Here is a 24,444-nt window from a genome sequence, read left to right as displayed (position 1 = left end):
GGGAGACAGGGCGTCTTCGGACCGCTGCTGCCGGCGCCCTGGTCGTCGGGGACAGCTGCGGTCGCCAGCGCGGTGACCCCAGGGACACAGGTCTGCGTGACCGCGGACGCCCGCAGCACGTCTCCGCACGCCCTCCCGGGTCAGCGCGGCGGGGCTCCGGTGGACCCGAACCGGCTGCGGGCGTCGCAGCAAGAGGGCGAGTCCCATGGCCGCCGCGCAGCCCGGGCTGCCAGTGTCGTCTCCACGCGTCACCCGTCCTCCCTTTTGCCTCTCGGGGCTCCCTCGTGCTTGCGTCTGCGCATGTTTGTCGCACACGTCCCTGTGCTCAATGTCCTGCTGGACACGGGGTCGGAGGTTCCTCTGCACCTGACCAGTCTCCGTCGTCTGAGCGCAGAGACGGCATTACTCCTCCTTCATTGAAACCGTCCCCCCAGTGTCGTGCACGGTGCCCCCGTCTCGCAAGTGAGCGTGTAGAACACTGTGGACAATTTTTGGGGAGCTTATGGAGGTTTTTGGTTTTTTTGAAATTTCTACAGGTTATTTAAATGTATTAAAAATATACTCAGTGTAACACCTCCTCCTAACCACAGCCTCCTCCCTGCTCTCAATCTGTGTGGTCTGCAGGGGACCGGCTCCCGTCCAGTGGCTCCGAGTACACATGTAAACCAGCTTGTGCTAATCATGGCTGATAGACTTTTCTGGAAGGGTTGGAAGAGGGGACTCTCCCCACTTGGAGTCTCAGGTGGACTCTAAATGCATTTCTGGGAAAGACCTTAGTTCAAGTCTCTTGAGGTCACTCTGTCTTTTCCACTCAGGAACTTCACCCTTTGTTCCTGGAAAAAAAAAAAAAATGACGTTTCCATTATTTTTGTGGCCACAAAGAAAAATTATATTCATAAAACCCTAGCTCGGCTACTGCCAGTGACCAGGCTGTGGAGATTATTAAAGTCATTTTTCTTTATTAAATGGATATAAGAATTTGTAGGCGCTTTGGGAAGAAAACTGCCGTCCATTTCCAGTGATCTTGAAAGAGTCTCCTAACCGTGTCTGAAGGGTGCAGCCTTAAAAACAGGGTCATCTGAAGGTTATATTGCAGGCAGTCAAAGATGTTTCAGAAAAGACTGTTTGCTAAAAACCAAGCAGTTCCGTTCCTTGGTGGGTCTTCCATATTGTATATTCCTAGAGGATGGTGCCCCTGGGAAGCTGTCAGTCCGATTAGTACTCTTTGGATGGCCATGAGGCTGAATCATTCTCCACCGTCTAGTTCTTTTTCTGGATTTGGTTAGCAAGATGGCGGCACTAGCAAGAGACAGCTCTTAGCTACGATGGATCCGCTCCCTTTGGAAGCATTTAAATCAAGAAATAGATGTTGTGAACCTACTGCATGGTAAATACTTTGTTAGGACTTTCTTCAGCTTTCATTCATTATTTCATTCCTGCGACAGGACGGCATGTTGATAGAGATGAAGAGAAAAGCGGAGGGGAAAACAAAGAGCCTGGAGTGGTAGAGTCCCACAGACCTTACAGCTTCTGATTTTCACACTTTCCCTTGGGTCAGTCATTCTACCTTTCAGGGTATCTGTAACACATTATTGTGTCTTGGAACTGTGACAGCTTTTTTAAATAGGCCCTAGAGATGGAGACATATACATATGACATTGTCTTTGCCTTCTGGAGCCTAGCCTACTCAAGCAGCGAGGACCCATGATGGTCACGTGCTATGCTGGAGAAACATACAAGATGCCAGGTGAACATAGAAAGGGGAAAAGCAAATTCTGACTTATTTTGAATTTAGAAAAGCCAGAGGTTCTGGAAAATGGCAGCTTTAGAGAAAGGTGAGAGTCCCTTAGGAGTACTGCTCTGTCCTCTAGGAGTTACAGCTCCCAAGATGCTGCTCTCTTCATCGGAAGCTATAGATCTCTTTGACCTCCCAATTTTCAGACCAAAATTAATTTTCTTCTCTTCCCTTTCCTTCCCCACGTTCCTCCTCTTTTCTCTTCCTCCTTTTTTATCATCTCCACAGCACAGAAAGGATCATAGCCAATCCTTTGGACTATCTCGAAATCACAATGGCAGTACTGTTTTACTTGACCACTTGAGCAAAGCAGAAGGAGGTGAATGAAGACCGGCCCGGGATGAGACCAGTTAGGGGCTAGCATGCACTTGGCTATGTTGCCTTCAGCGACTGGATTTGGGCTGAGTAGACTGCAGTTACTACAGAATTAACGGTTTTCCCAGTAGTCGGCAAACACATTTGAGTGTCTTGTATATAAACGCCACTTAGTTAGGCATAGAGAATAGACAGAATTAATATGATATCTGGGAATTAAGAGTCTAATGGGAATCAAGCGGGTACTTAACTTCAGGAGTTCACAGGAGAAGTCCAGGTTCTATGAAGGCACTTAATAGGGAAGGAAGACTGACCTGGAGAAGCAGAGAAGACAACTCTGGCCAAGCGATGTTTAAGCAGACAGATATGTAGGAATGAGTGAGGAGGCATCTGGGGACTATTTCTCTTTTCTTCCCATCAGCACTTTCTCCTCCAGTATTAAGAAGTTGAGCCCAGATGTTATCCTTGCTTGAGGAGTGGCCCCCACGTTTTAGCTGACACGACTCATGACTGAGAAAGCATCTCAAGCGTTGGCTCAGACGCTGGGGAGCTGCCCGTGCCCCTCCAGGCAGCCACTGCTGCTTCCTGGCTCATCAGTCTGTTTCTCTGGGTCGTGCAAAGGAAGTCGATGGCAGGTGCCACCTCCTTCAGGAAGTCCACCTTGTGTCCTCAGTCTGTGTGAGGGTGTGCTTTTCAGTTAAAGTACTGGCCTCATTGGAGTCCTGCAGCCCGGGCACAACGCCGGCCCTCTTGTGATTCCATGACCCCACAATAAATTCTCTATTTTGACCAAGCTTGGCTTGAGTTTAGTTTCTCTCGCAACCAAGTGTCCCGATTGATGAATGTAGTTATGTTACTGTCCGGAGAGGTCAAAGTACATGTCTTGAACCTAAATCTTAGTACAAACTTTTTTAAACACTGAAGCTAAAAAGAATCTTAAAGGAAGAGTTATGTTAAAACAAATTTTAAATTCAGGTAATATCATCTACAAATATTTTATTGAGCTCTTTACAAGCAACTCTTCCAGAATTCAAAATTTATGCTGTGGACTTTCACAGTGTTTGAATAAGTGATTCCTGCTATACTTCCCTCCATGCATTTTGGCGGAGAAGCTGGGCATCAAACCCTTAGACCCCTGGTGTTTCGGAAGGCGAGCCAGCAGGTGAGGGGGCCCGGGTGGTACGCCTGGCATTGGGAAGTGCAGGCAGTGGTGTCTTGGGCGGAGAGTGGGCACTGAGTTTCTGCAGTGACAGGCCCCTTTCTAGAATGAAGAATTCTCCTGTCATCGTCATTTGCTAGGGCTGCAAGAGCATAATACCACAGACTAGATGGCCTGACCCACAGACATGTATTTTCTCACAGTCCTGGCGGCTAGAAGTCCAAGATGAGGATGTCAGCAGGGCTCTCCTTTGTCCAACACGATCTCTCTTGTGTGTGTGCATATGGCTGTGTCCATTATTTCCTCTTCTTATCAGGACACCAGTCATTTTGGATCAGACCTCACCCCATCTCCAGGTGGTCTGAGTCTCAGGTACTGGGCGGGGGACTTGCAACATACAAATGTCAAAGGGAAACAATTTGGCCCATAACACATGTGGAAACATAGTCATGTTCCTTTTCCTTCTAGGGGGAAAAAACCCAACAACACTTAAGTCAAAGTAACATTGGCAGATAAGAACTGGCGTTATTATAAGCCAAAGAACATACATGAATCTGGCAACAAGTAAAAGGAAGCTGCAAAGCGGTCAGATGGGAGAGGCAAGTGGGTCTTGCCTGGCAGGGAGGATGGGAGTGAGGGCCCTGTAGTGACACTGAATTAATCAGCCAGCCAAGACGTGGGTATTTAGACACACGACAGATGGGCATTGGGTCTGAGTATAAAAATAACAGAGCGTGAGAGTAACTGATTAAATGTGCTGTTTCTGGAGGGATTTGGATATGCTTAGAGTGGGCAGGGGACTTAGAATCTAACTACTGTAATGGGCAGCCCAGAGGTGAACCCACAGATTTGATGGGTGGGTATTTACCAGCATTAGCTGGAACACCCCCCACCCCTCACCTCCAGGATGTGGCCAAGGGGGCACACCCATCTGTTGCTGGACATCTCAGATGTTAGAAAGTTCTTGAGCTTACACCTTTCCTGATAGAACTTCTTTAACCTCAGCAACTGGACTTCTGAAACAAGAGCATACGTTTCCCCTTTGTATGGGACCTACTCCTAAGCCTTGCAAACGAGGACACCCTTCCGTTTTCCTGTCTTTGAAGTAATGTGCTATCCAGTTCCTTCGCTTCTTCCGCGGTAGGATTCCAAATTCTGTCTCTCTTAGCTGCTGCTCCTCTCTACTTTGTCAAAACCTCTGCTAAAAAATGTCCTCAACAAAATGCCCTCACAGGCAGAATGGAGGATTCTGCTTCCTGAGATCTGGCCCGGCAGTCCATTCCAATTTTGTATTTGTTTTAGTCCCTGATGTTCCCTCTTTGTGGTCAAGCAACAGCAACCTAGATTAACTTTGGAAAAATGCAAGCTAATGCTTAGGAGGCCCTTGCCACATTCGTTGTCTAGTGCCGCCTAGCAAATTACCCCCATATTTAGCCACTGAAACCAACAAACATTCATTCTCTCAGTTTCTGAGAACCAGGAATCCACGAAGGGCTGAGGTGGGCGGCTCCAGCTGAGGGCCTTGCAGGAGTCTGCCGTCACGCTGTTGGTGGGGGCTGCGGCTCTCAACTGGCAATGGAGGGTCCCTTCCGAGCTCCTTCACATGCTGCTGGCAGGGGTTCGGGTCCTCCCCACAGGGGCCTCTTTTCATGGCCCAGATTCCTCCGGGGCAAATGATTCCAGGCCCCAGTGACTTTTAGGAGCGGATCTTAGAAGGGATGTACCATCAATTCCCATATTCTATTGGTCACTGACCAACCCCAGTAAAGGGTAGGGATTATGGGGGCCACCTCAGAGGCTGACATTGACGAAGTATTTGCTACACGCTGGTTACTTTTCCTGTGCCTTGTGCTAGCTAAGCACTTTCCGCGCAGCATCTTCAGGCTTTCAACCTACTCCGAAGTAGGTGCAGTGATCACCCCATCCTACATTTAAGGCAACCGAGGCTTGGAAATACTAACTTACCCAAATGGTTTTGGAGTGACAGAGCATGGGTTAAAACTTAGGTCCGCCTTAAGAGCAAAATGCTCCTCCTATTTAGCTAAGGCCTCTGTGCGTACAGGCTGCTAGCCAGGCCCTTCCTCAAATCATTTCTCTGAGCCTAACGGAAGAATTTTGCATTTCATCTTATTAGGTTTTCCACGCTTATTAAATATTACAAGGTGACTTTCATTCTCAATTCTGTCATTTGTGATTTCCTTCCACCATACCTGTGCCATCTACAGTGCCTATTTACAGGAGATGTGAGACAACCGTGAAGAGACGAGCACGTACAGACGTGCACGTAAAACTGGGTAAGCACGAGGATTACAATAAAAGCCTGGTGACCCTTACGTACATAGTTTCTGATGTAAAATCATCTAAAATATTGAAGCTTCAGGGGGCCCCTGGGTGGCTCTGTGGGTTAAGCCTCTGCCTTTGGCTCAGGTCATGATCCCAGGATCCTGGGATCGAGCCCCGCATCGGGCTCTCTGCTCAGTGGGACCCTGCTTCCTCCTCTCTCTCTGCCTGCCTCACTGCCTCCTTGTGATCTCTGTCAAATAAATAAATAAAATCTTTAAAAAAAAATTGAAGCTTAAGGAGCACATGGGTGCCTTAGTTGGTTGAGTGTCCAACACTTGATTTCGACTCAGGTCATGGTCTCAGGGTCTTGAGATCCAGTCCCAGGTCCGGCTCTGTGCTCAGCAGAGTCTGGTTGGGATTATCTCTTCCTCTGCCCCTCCCCCGCTCTCTCTCAAATACACACACACACACACACACACACACTCTCTCTCTCTCTCTAATAAATTTTTTAAAAGATTTTATTTATTGACAGAGAGAGACATAGCAGTAGAGGGAACACAAGCAGGGGAGAGGGAGAGGGAGTCTGATGGAGGGCTCGATCCCAGGACCCTGGCATCATGACCTGAGCCAAAGGCAGATGCTTAACGACTGAGCCGCCCAGGCACCCCATCTAATAAATCTTTTTTTTTTTTCTTTTTAAATTGAAGCTTAAGTTTAAACTCCATAGGCAGATGTCATCAATGAGGTCATGAACATTGTGACACAATGGTAACTGAAGTCACCGAGTCAGTCGTTTGACATTTAGATAAAATTGGCTCAAGGCCTTTATCCATTTCCCTTTAGGAAGACCAGCCCTCTCCCAACATGGCAGGAAATCTGGGTTTTCATGTTCTTACTGTCAGATGCAGGTCTAAGCTCCTGCTCCCAGTCAACTCCAGCTCTTGCCTCCTGCCACTGTTTTGTTTCCCTGCTCTTCAGGGTCCCGGATGTAGAGCACAGCTCCTCAGTTTCCCTTAGAACCCACTCACAGATGACAGTTTGGACACCAGACTCTACTGAACCCTGGGGGGGAGGTAGAAGGGTCCAGCATCAAGGTGTCATACAGGCGTGAATACTCGTCTTTTCTTCAAAACCCTTTGGTTACCCTGGTTCCTTGCATTCCCTAAAATCCTCCTCGCTCGGTTCCCTTCCCTTTAGGAAGCAGAACAACTCGGCTCTGTGCTATGAGCATCGCAGATTCGAACCGCCCCAACCTGAGCTGCAGATTTCACACAGTGACAACACCGGGATAGGTGTCTGGGAAGCCCAAGTGATGGTTTTGTATCCAAGTTGCTGGAGTTTTCTGAGCCTGAGTCTTGGTCAGAGAAGCCAGAGTGAGCTGGTCTGATACTTAGCCCAGAGAAATGTCTACTATGCATGCGTGTACACACATCATATTTCTTATTCGGTGTTACTGGGTGAACTTTAAAAGAAACTGAGGAACGTCTGTATTTTTATTTACAGTTTACTTAAAAGCAGGCTGCACACTCTGGCAGCTCGAGCTCCGGTGGAGGCGGGCTGGGGGTGCCCTGGGCAGCCCAGTTCAGGGTCGGCTTTGTCAGGTGCTCCTGGAAGCTCTCCCTGTTGTCTGCTTCCTCAGTCCTCTTGGTGACTCTGTAAGCCATTGGCTACTTTATAATAAATCCCCTTCTGTGACGAGAGTGGATTTTGTTTTCTCTGCACTGACCACAACAGGTCAAATACATACTTCAAGAAAACCCAAAGAATCAAATACGCAGCGGTTAAGATCACAGAAGCTGCAGGCCTGCTCGCTGACCTTACACGGACGGCTTGGCCCCGCGGTGCGCCAGCTTCCTCACCTGCGAGATGATGAGGGTGCGGGCTCCCATCTCAGGGGGGGAAGATGAGTAAACAAAGTGCTTCTATGGCACCTGACACATGGAAACTGCTCAAATGTTTGTTCTTAGGATGTGAAATATATAGTTTAACACGATGACAACCAAATTAAGAATTTGTTAAGAGCTTCTCACTCTTAAACTAGTATGAAATCCTTGGGGCTAAAAGCAAAGGAAAACTGGTATCACAGAATAACTTTGAACTTGGCTGTTTCACACTCGGAATGGCTTTCTGTAAGGAGGGGAGACGAATGTGCCTTTGCAACCACCGCCTCCCCTCCAACCCAAGTCCAGTGGTTTTGCTTCTTACCAGTGTTTCAAGGTGGGCTCACCCGTGAGGTGTTTTTGTGAAGGATTTCTCTGGTTCGAACAAAAGGGAAACAGAGCAGAGAGAGCACTAGCCTTGGAATAAGGGGATATGATGCTGAGGGGGCTGAGAACTTTCCACTTTGGGATATTTAAGACTAATGGGAAAAGCCTGTTGTCTGCTAGAGAACATTCTTTTAGACTCTATTGCAGAGATGTGCTGTGAATTTCCTCTGGACACCCCCAACCTCGGTTTCTTGAAAGGAGTCCTGCTCTGAAGCTCACCTTCACCAGTGACTGTGACAGCATCTTCACAATTCAGTCGCTCTGTCAGGAAACCGAGGGACACGGTATGTTCTTCCGCAGGTGTACGAAGCATGAGAGGAGATGCCAGGTTCACTGGTCAGTTTGTGCTCAGGACGCATTAGCATCCCACCCTCTTCCCACGACAAAGCAGAACGTTGCATTTATTGGCACTTGTGGGACTAAGAGCGGTGACAGTGTTTTCCATACATCTGCACCCACAGCAAGAGGATGGCCACCTATCCCAAGACAGATGAAGCCAATGACTGTAAAACACCCCAAGTTTGAATTCTCTCCTGGCATTCTATGTTCTCTAGGTTCCACAAGGGCCAACGAAGCTCTGGAGAAGGCTCCAGGACACTTGTCATGCCCACCCTCCATCACCGGACAGTCCCATTTCTCCTGAGAATCCCTCTCAGACTCCGCAGCGTCCCTCTCCTCCTCCCTGATGGCAAAAGCTAACTACGACCCCTCACACTCTAAGGTGTGGAAACTCTCCTCCACTCTCAGCGTGCCAGAATCCTAGGATGAAGCTGTTCAACCCACTGAAAGGGAGTCTTTCGTAATGGGGAGAGCTAACATTTACTCAATCGACAGATACACGGACCACGTGATCAGTCACCATACAACAGCATGACGTTGGCCTGCTCATGTTATTCTCAGATGTCCTTGAATAAGTGACAATTTACACCAGGTTTCATTAAATGCCTATTAAGGAGACAATCCCAGTTGATTACATAAACAACAACAAAAAGCCAAACCCAGAACGTGAGGACTGACAGCAGCAGAGCCTGTGGGAACAGGTGCCACGCTGCAGCGAGCGCCGGCGGGGCAGCTCCCTGGTGATGCCTGTGGGCAGCAGGGCCATCCTTGGCAGGCCGCTCAACGGCAAGACAGTTTGACTAGGATCTAGAAATTCATTTCTAACTTCCAGACTGACTTTTCTATTCCTAAGTGAAGAATGAGCCAAACAAGTGGTGAAATACAGCCCGTGAGCCCAAATATTTCAAAGCATGGATGGAGTAATCCCTCGCTTCATCAAACGCACAGAGCAAACTCTAGGGGACGGCAAAGATGAAGAAATGTTTCTCTGAGCAGAACATAAACACGTACAAGTCTCGTAACAGCACTGGGGTCCACAAACGCTGCTGTTTTTGCAAAAACAGTCTTCTGAAGAGCGGTGAGGAAGAAGATGACGGAGCCGGGCTACTTTTTCATCTCCAAAATGGCGCTTCCTGGCCCGCGGTGCTTGGCGCTGCAGATGCTGCAGAACTGTGCAGGAGAGTTCTAGAAGGGTCATTAGAAGACACGTTTTAACAAGAAAGCTCCTTCTACTCTGCTACTCAGAAATACTTCACGGGAGCAGTGGTGGTGGTGGGGAGGAAGCTAGGAAATAGCACTCCTTTCCCTGGAGGTTTTGCTGGCTCACGCAGGACTCCGTCTACACCAGCTGTTACTGTGGTGCAGAAGACACCCCACGGCAAAACAAGTGTCATGTGACCAAGGGGAACACAGGAACAGGGCCCTAAACACAGTAGTCTTGCTCCGGAAACCAGGCTGAAAAAGTTCTACAAACTATAAAATGGTTCTCACTATACGTTGTGTCGCTACAGTTTGAGTCACTGATTTTACCTCAAAGAAGTCACCTCCTGAATGTGCTTTTCTGATGTTTAGCAGAGTAACCCCTCTTTATCTTTGGGGAGTCAGTTCCAAGAGCCCCCCAGTGGCTGTCTGAAACCACAGATGGTACCAAGCTCCAAATATGCGAGGCGTCCTCTGTGCATCCCTACCTATGAGAACCGAGGCGCAGAAGAGATTAGTAACAGGCAGGGCTACCACCACGCTGTGACAGAGGTCACGTGGCTGGGGTCTCCCTGTCTTACGCTGCACTCACTCCTCGTGTGGTGACGACAGGGGAGGTGCCTGCGTGCTGAGAGGAAGGGAGGGAGCAACAGAGGCACTGTGGGCCGGCATGAGGCCACTACCGACCTCTGGCCATTCATCAAGAAGAGGAGCAGCTGCTTCCAGAGCACGACTGTCTGTCACGGTAACTGACAGCGCGGATAAGGGGGGACGCCCATACAGGAGATTCTGCATTTGAGAAATAAATTCATTTTTCCTGTGTGATAGAAAGCCAATCCCGAGAAGCCACAGGGGGATGGGTAGACCTCAGAGTGCACCCTCCCGACCACATGGCTCTCCTGTCGGTGGCTGCCAACGGGCTAACTCACCATGCTGGGCACGGGCAGGCACTCTTTGTGGAACATGTGGCGGCAGTGGAAGGCCACCACGCTGAAGGGCTTCGCGGCGTCTGTGGGGAGACAGCAGCAGAGAGACAAGCGCTCAGTGCAACAAGCCGGTGGAGAACTTGACCCCATCCTGCCTGAAAGTCCAGCTAGAGTTTAATTTTCCAGCAATAAGCTGTCTTAGGAGGATTACGTATTCACAGATGCCCCGAGTGGCCATGGTCAGATGAGAAGCAGGTACCAACGTGGGGGGCGGAGTCCCAGGTCATGTGCCTGGCCTCCCCGTCAGTGGTGACTACAAACGAGGGACAATCTCACCGCAAATGCAAGCACATTCATTCTAATAACAAGGATCAGTATGTGCATGACTTCCTCCCTTCTCTAGACCCGAGAAACACACCCTATGCCGAATCCACTCTGGGCTTTAGGAAAATCCTGCCAGTTCGCCTCCACCCCAAGAGGTGCGGGACCAGCAATCTGGGCTTTACCTCCCAAGTCATGTAGACCCTCTGCTGGGTGAGCGCCTCAGCTTTCAAGAATGGCGGCACCAGCCTGCGACTGAGGAGTGCTGTGGGCTGAAATTCTTCTCTAAAATGGATTATTCCAAAAGCTATGCAATTTAGTAATTACTTAACATCAAAATTTTAACTCCACTCCTCATGAACCCACATTTGGGGATCCCCCCCCCAACCACCTTACCTGATGGAAGAATAGGGGAAAGGCACGATTCACAGATGTTCTCCTCTGCAAGGAAACACACACACTTGGGATCATAAAGTATTTCTACGTGCCCTGTCTCTTCTGAAAGGAAAGCATATGATTCCAATAGGGTTATTTCAGTTTTACCCACCATCGACCAGAACGCCCTTCATTTGAGTTCGGTGCATTTTCTTCAGTAAGGACAAAGAGTCTGCTACGAGAATCTTCTTGCAACCTTCACGAAGCAGGATCTAATGCATACATTGTAAGAAAAAGCCGTTTTTAAAAGACTCAACTGTGGGGACAAACCCTCTTCAGACACTGGTGTGTCTGAAATCGTCCAATGAGGCACTCACTCTTGCCTGTCCTCGGTACGCGTTTCCCTCCAAACTGCTCGGACCAACCTTTCCAGCCTCCATTCGGTCACCACTGCACGTATGTGCCGCTTGTGAAATTAAATAGAAATTGCAAAGTCTGGCAAGGAAGGCTGTGGTAACCAACCCCAACATCATCTTACAGAGCTTCCTAATGTGGACTTTGACAGTTTGGCCCCTGAGTGACCTGCTCATTCCAACCTCCAGACCTTTGCCCAGGATGGAAAACCTACTATCCCCAAATCCTCCACTTGACTGCACTAATTGCTCTATCTGCACTAGTAGATACTGGGCCCCTATCATGTACAAGGAACTGGGCACAGAGAAACTAAACAGATGTGATTTCTGTCCCAAATGCCTTCCTGGCTGCAATCCCTCTTTCCTTCCAATCCAAACTGTTGAGTGTAGTGCTAAGAATGTAAAGTGACCCTGGTAACCGTCAAATTTGGTGACTCTTAAGGGGCTGACAACTGAAAAATGACCACCGAAATTAACATTGTCAAAAGATTCATTTTCTTCACCCTAGTACTGGACTTTCTGTCCCTTTATGCATTTGCCCTGGGATGCTGTTGGCTTCATTACGAATTTTCGCCCTCTCTGCCTGGAGAATTAGTAGCGGCGGCAACACCACAGCAGCCTCAGAAGTCGGGACGCCGAGGGCAGGCCCTTGTTTCTGGCTGGCACCCACTCTGTGTTCCAGAGCCAGGGCGGGATGCAGGCAGAAATGGCCCACCTGCTCTCAGCAAGGACACAGCCCAAGAGGCAACCCACCCTATGTTCCACTCCGTTCTGCTGGCCCCAGAGTGGGCTTCCAGCCTGTTCTGTGTTTTCTCAGGTGTTTTATTAGAAACTGGGAGAGGCTGTGTGAGGTGTGGTTAAGCTAGATGCCTTTTTCTTTTTTTTAAACTAGAACTAGTTGCTTTTTGAAGAGGGAAGTGCTCAAGGTCTGAAGGGCAGAGAGGCTCTCTGACGCACTGTCTGTGGCCCGCTCTTCTGGCATGATGGGTCCTAGTGCACGTGTTCCCGGGTACTCCCGTGTAACTGCCACGGAATTCACACAACGACGTCACCGCTGCACCACTGCGGACTGGCTATGAGTCTCTCATAGAAGCAGCCTGCCTCTCTTCATACTGAGGTCACTCTCACCTCTAGAACCTACGTGGGTGTCTTGCTTTCAGGTTTTCCATTTGTGCCACTGAGAAGGGCAGTCAGGGAGCTGCCACCTGGAGCCTGCAACCCCGGGGCGTCTCTACTCACGTGCTCCCTTCACTCCACTCCACTCACACGTGCTCCCTTCAAATCACAGACAGCATGGGCTGCCAGGGAATGCGGCCCAAGGGCTTTCTCCCAAATACATGAAAGCAAATATTAAACAAACAAACAAACCAAAAAACCTCAGAGCTGACAACCAGATTAAAGTTCTATACCTGGAGGTGGAGTCAAGATGGCGGAGAAGTAGCAGCCTGAGACTACATCAGGTAGCAGGAGATCAGCTGGATAGCTTATCTAAACATTGCAAACACCTACAAATCCAACGGGAGAGTGAAGAGAAGAAGAACAGCAACTCTAGAAACAGAAAATCAACCACTTTCTGAAAGGTAGGACTGGCGGAGAAGTGAATCTAAAACGACGGGAAGATAGACCGCGGGGGGAGGGGCCGGCTCCCGGCAAGCGGCGGAGCAACGGAGCACAAAATCAGGACTTTTAAAAGTCTGTTCCACTGAGGGACATTGCTCCAGGGGCTAAACCGGGGTGAAGCCCACGCGGGGCCAGCGTGGCCCCAGGCCCCGCAAGGTCACAGAAGGATCGGGGGTGTCGGAGTGTCGGAGAGCTCGCAGGTATTAGAACGGAGAAACCGGCTGCAAAGACAGAGCCGAGGACTGAACTCTCAGCTCAGGGTTACCTTGAACTGGTCGCGGGCTGGGTGAGCTCGGAGCGCGGCTAGAGGCTGGGATACGGGAGTGATTGGGTGCTGTCCTCTGGGGGCGCACTGAGGAGTGGGGCCCCGGGCTCTCGGCTCCTCCGGGCCGGAGACTGGGAGGCCGCCATTTTCATTCCCGTCCTCCGGAACTCTACGGAAAGCGTTCAGGGAACAGAAGCTCCCAAAAGCGAACCCGAGCCGATTACTTAGTCCGGCCGCCGGTAAGGGCGGTGCAATCCCGCCTCGGGCAAAGACACTTGAGAGTCACTACAACAGGCCCCTCCCCCAGAAGATCAACAAAATATCCAGCCAGGACGAAGTTCATCTATCAAGGAGAAAGCAGATTCAATTCCTAAGACAGCAGAGCAATTCCAGAGGAGGAGAAAGCAAAGCACGGAACTCATGGCTTTCTCCCCATGATTCTTTAGTCTTGCGGCTACTTCAATTTTTTTTTCTTTTTTTCTTTTTTCAATTTTTTTTTCTTTTTTCTTTTTTCTTCTTCTGCTAAATTTTTTAAAACTTTTACCCTTTTCTTTTTTAACATTTTTTGACTAGTTCATCTAAATATATATATTTTTTTCTTTCTTTTTTGTATTTTTTAATTTGTTTTATTTTTTAAATTTTTTTCTTTCTTTTTTTTTTTTTTTTCTTTTTTTTTCAGAAGCTGTTTTATCCCCTTTCTCCTCCCCACAATTTGGGGTCTCTTCTCATTTGGTTACAGCGCATTTTTCCGGGGTCTTTGCCACCCTTTTAGTAGTTTATTTGCTCCTTCATATCCTCTTATCTGGACAAAATGACAAGGCGCAAAAAATCACCACAAACAAAAGAACAAGAGACAGTACCGAAGGCTAGGGACCTAATCAACACAGACATGGGTAATATGTCAGATCAAGAGTTCAGAATGACGATTCTGAACATTCTAGCCGGGCTCGAAAAAGGCATGGAAGATATTAGAGAAACCCTCTCTGGAGATATTAAAGCCCTTTCTGGAGAAATTAAAGAACTAAAATCTAACCAAGTTGAAATCAAAAAAGCTATTAATGAGGTGCAATCAAAAATGGAGGCTCTCACTGCTAGGATCAATGAGGCAGAAGAAAGAATTAGTGATATAGAAGACCAAATGACAGAGAATAAGGAAGCCGAGCAAAAGAGGGACAAACAGCTACTGGACCATGAGGGGAGAATTCGAGAGATAAGTGACACCATAAGACGAAACAACATTAGAATAATTGGGATTCCAGAAGAAGAAGAAACAGAGAGGGGAGCAGAAGGTCTATTGGAGAGAATCATTGGAGAGAATTTCCCTAATATGGCAAAGGGAACAAGCATCAAAATCCAGGAGATGCAGAGAACCCCCCTCAAAGTCAACAAGAATAGGTCCACACCCCGTCACCTAATAGTAAAATTGACAAGTCTTAGTGACAAAGAGAAAATCCTGAAAGCAGCCCGAGAAAAGAAGTCTGTAACATACAATGGTAAAAATATTAGATTGGCAGCAGACTTATCCACAGAGACCTGGCAGGCCAGAAAGAGCTGGCATGATATATTCAGAGCACTAAACGAGAATAACATGCAGCCAAGAATACTCTATCCAGCTAGGCTATCATTGAAAATAGAAGGAGAGATCAAAAGCTTCCAGGACAAACAAAAACTGAAAGAATTTGCAAACACCAAACCAGCTCTACAGGAAATATTGAAAGGGGTCCTCTAAGCAAAGAGAGAGCCTAAAAGTAGTAGATCAGAAAGGTACAGAGACAATATACAGTAACATTCACCTTACAGGCTAATAATGGCACTAAATTCATATCTCTCAATAGTTACCCTGAATGTTAATGGGCTAAATGCCCCAATCAAAAGACACAGGGTATCAGAATGGATAAAAAAACAAAACCCATCAGTATGTTGCCTACAAGAAACTCATTTTAGACGCGAAGACACCTCCAGATTTAAAGTGAGGGGGTGGAAAACAATTTACCATGCTAATGGGCATCAGAAGAAAGCTGGAGTGGCAATCCTTATATCAGATCAATTAGATTTTAAGCCAAGGACTATAATAAGAGATGAGGAAGGACACTATATCCTACTCAAAGGGTCTGTCCAACAAGAAGATCTAACCATTTTAAATATCTATGCCCCTAACGTGGGAGCAGCCAACTATATCAACCAATTAATAACAAAATCAAAGAAACACATCAATAATAATACAATAATAGTAGGGGACTTGAACACTCCCCTCACTGAAATGGACAGATCATCCAAGCAAAAGATCAACAAGGAAATAAAGGCCTTAAATGACACACTGGACCAGATGGACATCACAGATATATTCAGAACATTTCATCCCAAAGCAACAGAATACACATTCTTCTCTAGTGCACATGGAACCTTCTCCAGAATAGATCACATCCTGGGTCACAAATCAGGTCTCAACCGGTATCAAAAGATTAGGATCATTCCCTGCATATTTTCAGACCACAATGCTCTGAAGCTAGAACTCAATCACAAGAGGAAAGCTGGAAAGAACCCAAATACATGGAGACTAAAGAGCATCCTTCTAAAGAATGAATGGGTTAACCAGGAAATTAAAGAAGAATTGAAAAAATTCATGGAAACAAATGATAATGAAAACACAACAGTTCAAAATCTATGGGACACAGCAAAGGCAGTCCTGAGAGGAAAATATATAGCGGTACAAGCCTTTCTCAAGAAACAAGAAAGGTCTCAAGTACACAACCTAACCCTACACGTAAAGGAGCTGGAGAAAGAACAAGAAAGAAACCCTAAACCCAGCAGGAGAAGAGAAATCATAAAGATCAGAGCAGAAATCAATGAAATAGAAACCAAAAAAACAATAGAAAAAATCAATGAAACTAGGAGCTGGTTCTTTGAAAGAATCAATAAGATCGATAAACCCCTGGCCAGACTCATCAAAAGGAAAAGAGAAAGGACCCAAATCAATAAAATCATGAATGAAAGAGGAGAGATCACAACTAACACCAAAGAAATACAGACAATTATAAGAACATACTATGAGCAACTTTACGCCAACAAATTGGACAATCTGGAAGAAATGGATGCATTCCTAGAGACATATAAACTACCACAACTGAACCAGGAAGAAATAGAAAACCTGAACAGGCCCATAACCAGTAAGGAGATTGAAACAGTCATCAAAAATCTCCAAACAAACAAAAGCCCAGGGCCAGACGGCTTCCCAGGGGAATTCTACCAAACATTTAAAGAAGAACTCATTCCTATTCTCCTGAAACTGTTCCAAAAAATAGAAATGGAAGGAAAACTTCCAAACTCATTTTATGAGGCCAGCATCACCTTGATCCCAAAACCAGACAAGGATCCCACCAAAAAAGAGAACTACAGACCAATATCCTTGATGAACACAGACGCAAAAATTCTCGCCAAAATACTAGCCAATAGGATTCAACAGTACATTAAAAGGATTATTCACCACGATCAAGTGGGATTTATTCCAGGGCTGCAGGGTTGGTTCAACATCCGCAAATCAATCAATGTGATAGAACACATTAATAAAAGAAAGAACAAGAACCATATGATACTCTCAATAGATGCTGAAAAAGCATTTGACAAAGTACAGCATCCCTTCCTGATCAAAACTCTTCAAAGTGTAGGGATAGAGGGCACATACCTCAATATTATCAAAGCCATCTATGAAAAACCCACCGCAAATATCATTCTCAATGGAGAAAAACTGAAAGCTTTTCCCGCTAAGGTCAGGAACACGGCAGGGATGTCCATTATCACCACTGCTATTCAACATAGTACTAGAAGTCCTAGCCTCAGCAATCAGACAACAAAAAGAAATTAAAGGCATCCAAATTGGTAAAGAAGAAGTCAAACTATCACTCTTCGCAGATGATATGATACTATATGTGGAAAACCCAAAAGACTCCACTCCAAAACTGCTAGAACTTGTTCAGGAATTCAGTAAAGTGTCAGGATATAAAATCAATGCACAGAAATCAGTTGCATTTCTGTACACCAACAACAAGACTGAAGAAAGAGAAATTAAGGAGTCAATCCCATTTACAATTGTACCCAAAACTATAAGATACCTAGGAATAAACCTAACCAAAGAGACTAAGAATCTATACACAGAAAATTATAAAGTACTCATGAAAGAAATTGAGGAAGACACAAAAAAATGGAAAAATGTTCCATGCTCCTGGATTGGAAGAATAAATATTGTGAAAATGTCTATGCTACCTAAAGCAATCTACACATTTAATGCAATCCCTATCAAAATACCATCCATTTTTTTAAAAGAAATGGAACAAATAATCCTAAAATTTATATGGAACCAGAAAAGACCTCGAATAGCCAAAGGAATATTGAAGAACAAAGCCAAAGTGGGTGGCATCACAATTCCGGACTTCAAGCTCTATTACAAAGCTGTCATCATCAAGACAGCATGGTACTGGCACAAAAACAGACACATAGATCAGTGGAACAGAATAGAGAGCCCAGAAATCGACCCTCAACTCTATGGTCAACTAATCTTCGACAAAGCAGGAAAGAATGTCCAATGGAAAAAAGACAGCCTCTTCAATAAATGGTGCTGGGAAAATTGGACAGCCACATGCAGAAAAATGAAATTGGACCACTTCCTTACACCACACACAAAAATAGACTCCAAATGGATGAAGGACCTCAATGTGAGAAAGGAATCCATCAAAATCCTTGAGGAGAATGCAGGCAGCAACCTCTTCGACCTCAGCCGTAGCAACATCTTCCTAGGAACAACGGCAAAGGCAAGGGAAGCAAGGGCAAAAATGAACTGTTGGGATTTCATCAAGATCAAAAGCTTTTGCACAGCAAAGGAAACAGTTAACAAAACCAAAAGACAACTGACAGAATGGGAGAAGATATTTGCAAACGACATATCAGATAAAGGGCTAGTATCCAAAATCTATAAGGAACTTAGCAAACTCAACACCCAAAGAACAAACAATCCAATCAAGAAATGGGCAGAGGACATGAACAGACATTTCTGCAAAGAAGACATCCAGATGGCCAACAGACACATGAAAAAGTGCTCCACATCACTCGGCATCAGGGAAATACAAATCAAAACCACAATGAGATATCACCTCACACCAGTCAGAATGGCTAAAATGAACAAGTCAGGAAATGACAGATGCTGGCGAGGATGTGGAGAAAGGGGAACCCTCCTCCACTGTTGGTGGGAATGCAAGCTGGTGCAACCACTCTGGAAAACAGCATGGAGGTTCCTCAAAATGTTGAAAATAGAACTACCCTATGACCCAGCAACTGCACTACTGGGTATTTACCCTAAAGATACAAACATAGTGATCCGAAGGGGCACGTGTACCCGAATGTTTATAGCAGCAATGTCTACAATAGCCAGACTATGGAAAGAACCTAGATGTCCATCAACAGATGAATGGATCAAGAAGATGTGGTATATATACACAATGGAATACTATGCAGCCATCAAAAGAAATGAAATCTTGCCATTTGCGATGACGTGGATGGAACTAGAGCGTATCATGCTTAGTGAAATAAGTCAATCGGAGAAAGACAACTATCATATGATCTCCCTGATATGAGGACATGGAGAAGCAACATGGGGGGGTAGGAGATAGGAGAAGAATAAATGAAACAAGATGGGATTGGGAGGGAGACAAACCATAAATGACTCTTAATCTCACAAAACAAACTGGGGGTTGCTGCGGGGAGGTGGGATTGGGGGAGGGGGAGCGGGCTATGGACATTGGGGAGGGGAAGCGAACCATAAGAGACTATGGACTCTGAAAAACAACCTGAGGGTTTTGAAGGGTCAGGGGTGGGAGGTTGGGGGAACAGGTGGTGGGTAATGGAGAGGGCACGTTTTGCATGGAGCACTGGGTGTTGTGCAAAAAGAATGAATACTGTTACGCTGAAAAAATAAATAAAATGAGAAGAAAAAAAAAAAAGTTCTATACCTACCATTTCTAGTACAGATGAGAAGGAAGTATCGAGACACCATCTATGACTTTTTATTCCTTAAAATGCTACTAGAAATTGAACTTTTGATTCATTTAAAAAAGACATCAAACTTTAACAGATGTCATTAAAGCACATAGGAAGAGAAAAATATAGTAAAGATATCTGAGAAGTACTGAGAGCAGTAACATCAAGAAAATTTGTAAGCAAACCTATAAGGCTGCCCAGCCTCCACCACCAAAATAAAAACTCAAGAAACTAGTGTCAAGCAGAATATGTTTGGTAAAATGTTTCAGAAAGCGTTGGCTCTGCCCCCAGGGGGTACGTAGGGCCGACTGCACACGTAACACAGGAGGAAGGGCAGACCGGGCAGGCCAGCCAGAGGCTGCGGTGTCTGTAGACGAGGAAGGAAGCATCTCTTCACCAGGAGTAGTTTGTTGAAATGGGTATGATCTGTCGCCCTCAGACAGTATTTTCTAGGAAAAACTTGAGTATTCAGAGGCTCAGGAGAAGGGAAAATACACAAAATACACACATACTGCTTAGTATGGGACTTCCTACTTCATTTGATCAAAGTCCAAGGCCCCAAATCAGAAAAACACAAAAACATTTTCATCGGTGTGATGCCAGACAGGTAGGCAGCTACACCAAAAAAAAAAGTGACTGTAGCAAATGCCATTTCTTCCATAAAACCTGTAGTGATCTGAAGGCGATCCGGCGGTGAGTGAGAGACTGTGCATGAACAACATACTATCATATCCGGGTACTGCTTTCAACGTCAGATAAGGCGTTAGGTCGACTACGGGTTATTCCCTGTAGCAACCATCAGTGACTCATGAAAAACGTGCGGTTTTTCATTTTACCATTTTACCACCAATTTCACCCTTAAAAATTCATACTTGGTACTTTCCACAAATGTCTTCTTTTCTTTTAAAGATTTGAGAGAGAGAGAGTGTGTGTGCATGCGTGCACATGGGAGGTGGGGAGGGGCACAGGAGAGAATCCCAAGCTTACTCCTGGCTTAGCACAGAGCCCAATGCAGGGCTTGATCTTAACCACCTGGAGACCATGACCTGAGCCGAAACCAAGAGTCAGACACTTAACCAGACTGAGCCGCCCAGGTGCCCCTGACTGCCTTTATTACAACAGCGATGGCGGAGTCCCAATCAGTCCTCTTCAACCCTCTCTGACCTTCAAATTCATGCTTGCTGGTAACTTCTGTCTTCTGAGGCCATCATACACGGCCTGTTATCCCTATGGACGCTCACCTTCCATAGTCTGCTTTCCTTGCAAAACTTGCTGTCATTCACAGACTTGGGACACAGGCATGCTCTCCTGGCATCCATGTCTCTATGACCAGAATGGCATCAAATCACTGCCACTCACATTCTGAATACTATCTGCCATTACTCTGTGCTACATTTTATTCTAAAATGTGAAATATTGGGGTGCCTGGGTGGCTCAGTCGGTTAAGCGTCTAACTCGATTTCAGCTCAGGTCACGATCTCTGGGTTGTGAGATCAAGTCCCGCGTCAGGCTCTGCGCTCAGCACAGAGCTTGCTTGAAGTTCTCTCCCTCCCTTTATCCCTCCCCCCACTTGCAGGCACTCTCTACACAAAATCTTTAAAATCAAATATGAAATATTGCAAACATACAGCATGCACTTCAGTCTCTTCCACTTAGGTTGAACAGCTCTATTAGGATGTTACCATATGCTTCAGAGTTATTTCAGAAGAAACAATAGCATCGACAGAGCTGACACTTTCTTTCTTCCTCCTCCTTTACAAACACAACTTTTAACTTTGTTCACTGTGTGCCCAAACTGAAATACACAGCGGGCTGGGGCTCCTGCAATACATCTGGGCAATGAGAGAAACCTGGGAAGCTGGAAAGCCATCCTTTGCAAAACTATTGGACAGTCTTAGAAATCAGGCATATGCCTGCTCCATGACCCAGCAGTTTCACTTGTAGGTACTTAACCAAGATGAAAAGAAGGTCATCAACAAACTGTGTGACAATGTCCTCTGCAACTTTATCCTTAACAACCCTAGGCTGGAAACAGCCTAGACGTCCATCAACAGGAGAATATACCTCCAGGTTGCTGCCTCACAGCCACAAACCAGAGGTTGTATTTCCAGGCCTTACATCCACATTCCTAAGGCACAAGATGTGGGAAGCAAAAGGCCTTTTCCTGATGAGGCTTTGATTTATTGTTTGGGGAAGTGGTTAGACCATTTTATACTCCCACATATTAAAATTTAGTATCTAATAAATCTACCCTCCTTATTCTTCTTAGATAACCTTAAGCCATTTGCTTTTTACATAAATTTAAGCTGTAAAAAATTCCTTGGGGGTTTTGATTAGAATTTTATCAAACATATAGATGATGATTACTTTAGAATTTATGACATTTATGATATACACATTCAATAATTACATGGGCAGATTCAGTTTGCTAAAGATTTACGTAGACTTTTTGCATTTGTGTTAAAGAAACAGGGCTCTAATTGTCTCGGATGCAGGAAAGGTTAGACCTGCATCCCATGAGGAACTGAGGAGCTCTTCCATTCTGTTCTCTGGAAAAGTTGATGTAAAATACAGGCTGCCTGGGTTTTGTTGTTGTTTGTTTTTTAGGCTTTATTCTTTATTTGTTCAGATGAGCAGGAAGGCAGTTCTTCAAGGTGTTGGTTTCTCTCTAATGAGTGCTACTGCCCTTCCAGTCACTGAATCCCCAAGGCAGGGCTGGGACAGTAGCCAGCATCCTGGCGCTGGGATTTGCTGGTCACCTCCCTGCATCCTGGGACCTCAGGTGTCACCTGTTTCCATTGTATCCAGAGGAAAGACTGCACTTCTCACCCTCCCTGCAGGTTAACGGTGTTGCTCCCCTCCCCCTCTCCGGGTCCTGGTTGAAAGGTCAACTACAAAATACATGTGGGGCTCGTCTGATTTCTTAGAAGTCTGATGAAACTAGCCTCTGAAGTTGACTGTGGAATGGTACTTTTATTTTGGCTTTATGTTTTGACTGCTGATTTAATGACTACAGGTCTATTTGCTCTTGAGTAAATGCTGGTAATTTATATTTTCCTAGAAAATTGTTTGCATTTTCAAATATACTGATAGAAAATTATAGCACTTACTTAGTTCTTATATCTTGTCTGCTTTAGTTATATTCTCCCTTTTTTGTTCCCCAAATATGTAGGTCTTCTTTTCCCTGATCAACTTTGTTGAGGTTTTCCTATTAGTCTCTTGATTCTCTCCTCCACAAGTCCTGTGGTTGAGGACATGTGTATTCTAACCTGATGCCTCCGTCAGCCACTCTTATTGTTTTTTTTTTTTTAAGAATTTTATTTATTCATTTGACAGAGATCACAAGTAGGCAGAGAGGCAGGCAGAGAAAGAGAGGAGGAAGTAGGATTCCCGCCGAGCAGAGAGCCCAATGCAGGGCTCGATCCCAGGACCCTGAGATCATGACCTGAGCCGAAGGCAGAGGCTTTAACTCACTGAGCCCAGGCGCCCCACTCTTACTTTTTTTTTTTTTTTTTAAGATTTTATTTATTTGAGAGAGAGAGAGAGAGTGAGCGAGCGAGCAAGCACACAAGTGGGGGCAGAGGGAGAAGGAGAACAGACTGAGCAGGGAGCTCGATCCTAGAACCCTGAGATCATGACCTGAGCTGCAGGCACACTGAGCACCCAGGTGCCCCTGTTAACCACTCTTGTATCTTCTATCTCTTCATTACTCTTTGCTGCATACTAAACAATGCATACTAAACAATGGCATCAGATTTTCCAGTTAATTCTCCCTTTCAGCTTCATCCAATCTACCACTGGCCTAGCACTGAATATTGAAATTTCAAATGAATACACACATAATTTCAAAGAATTCTACTTTGTTACTTTTCAAGTATTCCTATTTTCTATCATATTATTCTACTTTTTATTATCGGGTCTATTTTTTCTTTTCATGCCTTTGTTTTAAAAGGACTTATTAATAACACCTTTGGTACTGATCTTGTTTTCTAGTTTTTGGAAATATTAGGATTGTCATATCATTTTTCATTCTTCCACATAATCTATAGCTCAAATTACAATCTACATCTCCTATTAGAATTTCACCGAGGTAAGTAAACCACTGGTATCTTCTTTGCTCAACTTCATAATGGCATCAAGTTCTCATCTCAAAAAGTACTTTGAGGGCATTACAGGCAAATACAATATTATCTTTCAGAGACTCATTTCTTTTGTGGAACTTTTTTTTTTCTTCCCACACATTCTTCTCAACAACCCTTGTTTTCTTATCATTACACTGTTTTCCCCATGGTTCAAAGCTTTTCAGCATTACCTTTATCCTTTTATCTCCACCATTTTCAAATCAGTCAGCTGTAGGTCCTATAATCAATCTGTTATAAGCATACCTTGTTGTATTGTAAATTTAAGAACGTATTTATAAGCTAGCTATTGAAAACCAACGTGAGACTCTAGATTCTTCCTCTTTTTCCTTATTTCTCTGTAGTTCATCATTGATAATCATCCCAATGAAAAGCAAAAAGCACCAGACTTATAGCTATTTTATAAAGCAATAAAAGAATTGTACATCGGTGAAATTATTATGGTTCTTTAGAAACAGCTGCTGTAAGAAAAATGCCCCCAAAATTGCAGAGTTTCTGAAATTTTTATTTTAAAAGATTCTTTGAATGTTGAACTTTTTGCCGACATTGCCTTGTTCATACTGCAATGCTTATCATTAGAATTGCAAAAGACAGTTACCTGGGTTTGTAAGCCCCAGTATGATATGAGAGTTAGCCTGGGAAACCATTTTACCTAATTTCTAATCCATCATATAGGCTATGATGCTATGGGATCTGAATTCTAATTGAAAAGTGTTGCTTTTTGTTGGGATTATCATCGGAGATAATGAACTACAGAGGAATAAGGAAATGATAGGAAGGCTCTAAATCTCATGTTGGAGCTCAAAAGCAATGTTACAAATATAATCATATCTGAATTTATGACAGCATGAAGTACACGTGCCAGACTGATGAAAGAAGCTGGAGTTGGTTGTCACGGGCCACCTATGTCACCTAAAGGCAGTGATGAGGCCAAATGGAAACAATCTGAAAGGAAAAAAATTCCATTCTAAAAGTTAATTTCAGGGATCTATAAATTTAA

General features: G+C 45.2%; 1 protein-coding gene across 3 annotated transcripts in view; it reads right to left on the bottom strand.

The window, feature by feature from the left end:
* Window positions 1-706: 706 nt before the first annotated feature.
* Window positions 707-24,444, bottom strand: part of VPS41 (VPS41 subunit of HOPS complex) — a 185,080-nt gene continuing 161,342 nt past the window's right edge. Inside the window, exons 26-29 of one of the 3 annotated variants that reach the window (XM_046020128.1) lie at window positions 11,153-11,252; window positions 11,002-11,046; window positions 10,288-10,367; window positions 707-833 (exon numbers count right to left, since the gene is read on the bottom strand). In XM_046020128.1, coding sequence (XP_045876084.1) covers window positions 774-833; window positions 10,288-10,367; window positions 11,002-11,046; window positions 11,153-11,252 — 285 coding nt within the window. In that variant the 3' untranslated portion in view covers window positions 707-773. Of the gene's footprint in view, window positions 834-8,690; window positions 9,344-10,287; window positions 10,368-10,688; window positions 10,913-11,001; window positions 11,047-11,152; window positions 11,253-24,444 lie in introns of those variants that run through there. The other 2 variants (XM_046020127.1, XM_046020126.1) reach the window with 2 other exon arrangements.

Source organism: Meles meles, chromosome 10 (genome assembly GCF_922984935.1).
Source record: "Meles meles chromosome 10, mMelMel3.1 paternal haplotype, whole genome shotgun sequence".
Taxonomy (NCBI): domain Eukaryota; kingdom Metazoa; phylum Chordata; class Mammalia; order Carnivora; family Mustelidae; genus Meles; species Meles meles.
This window is presented reverse-complemented; position numbering and strand designations above follow the sequence as displayed.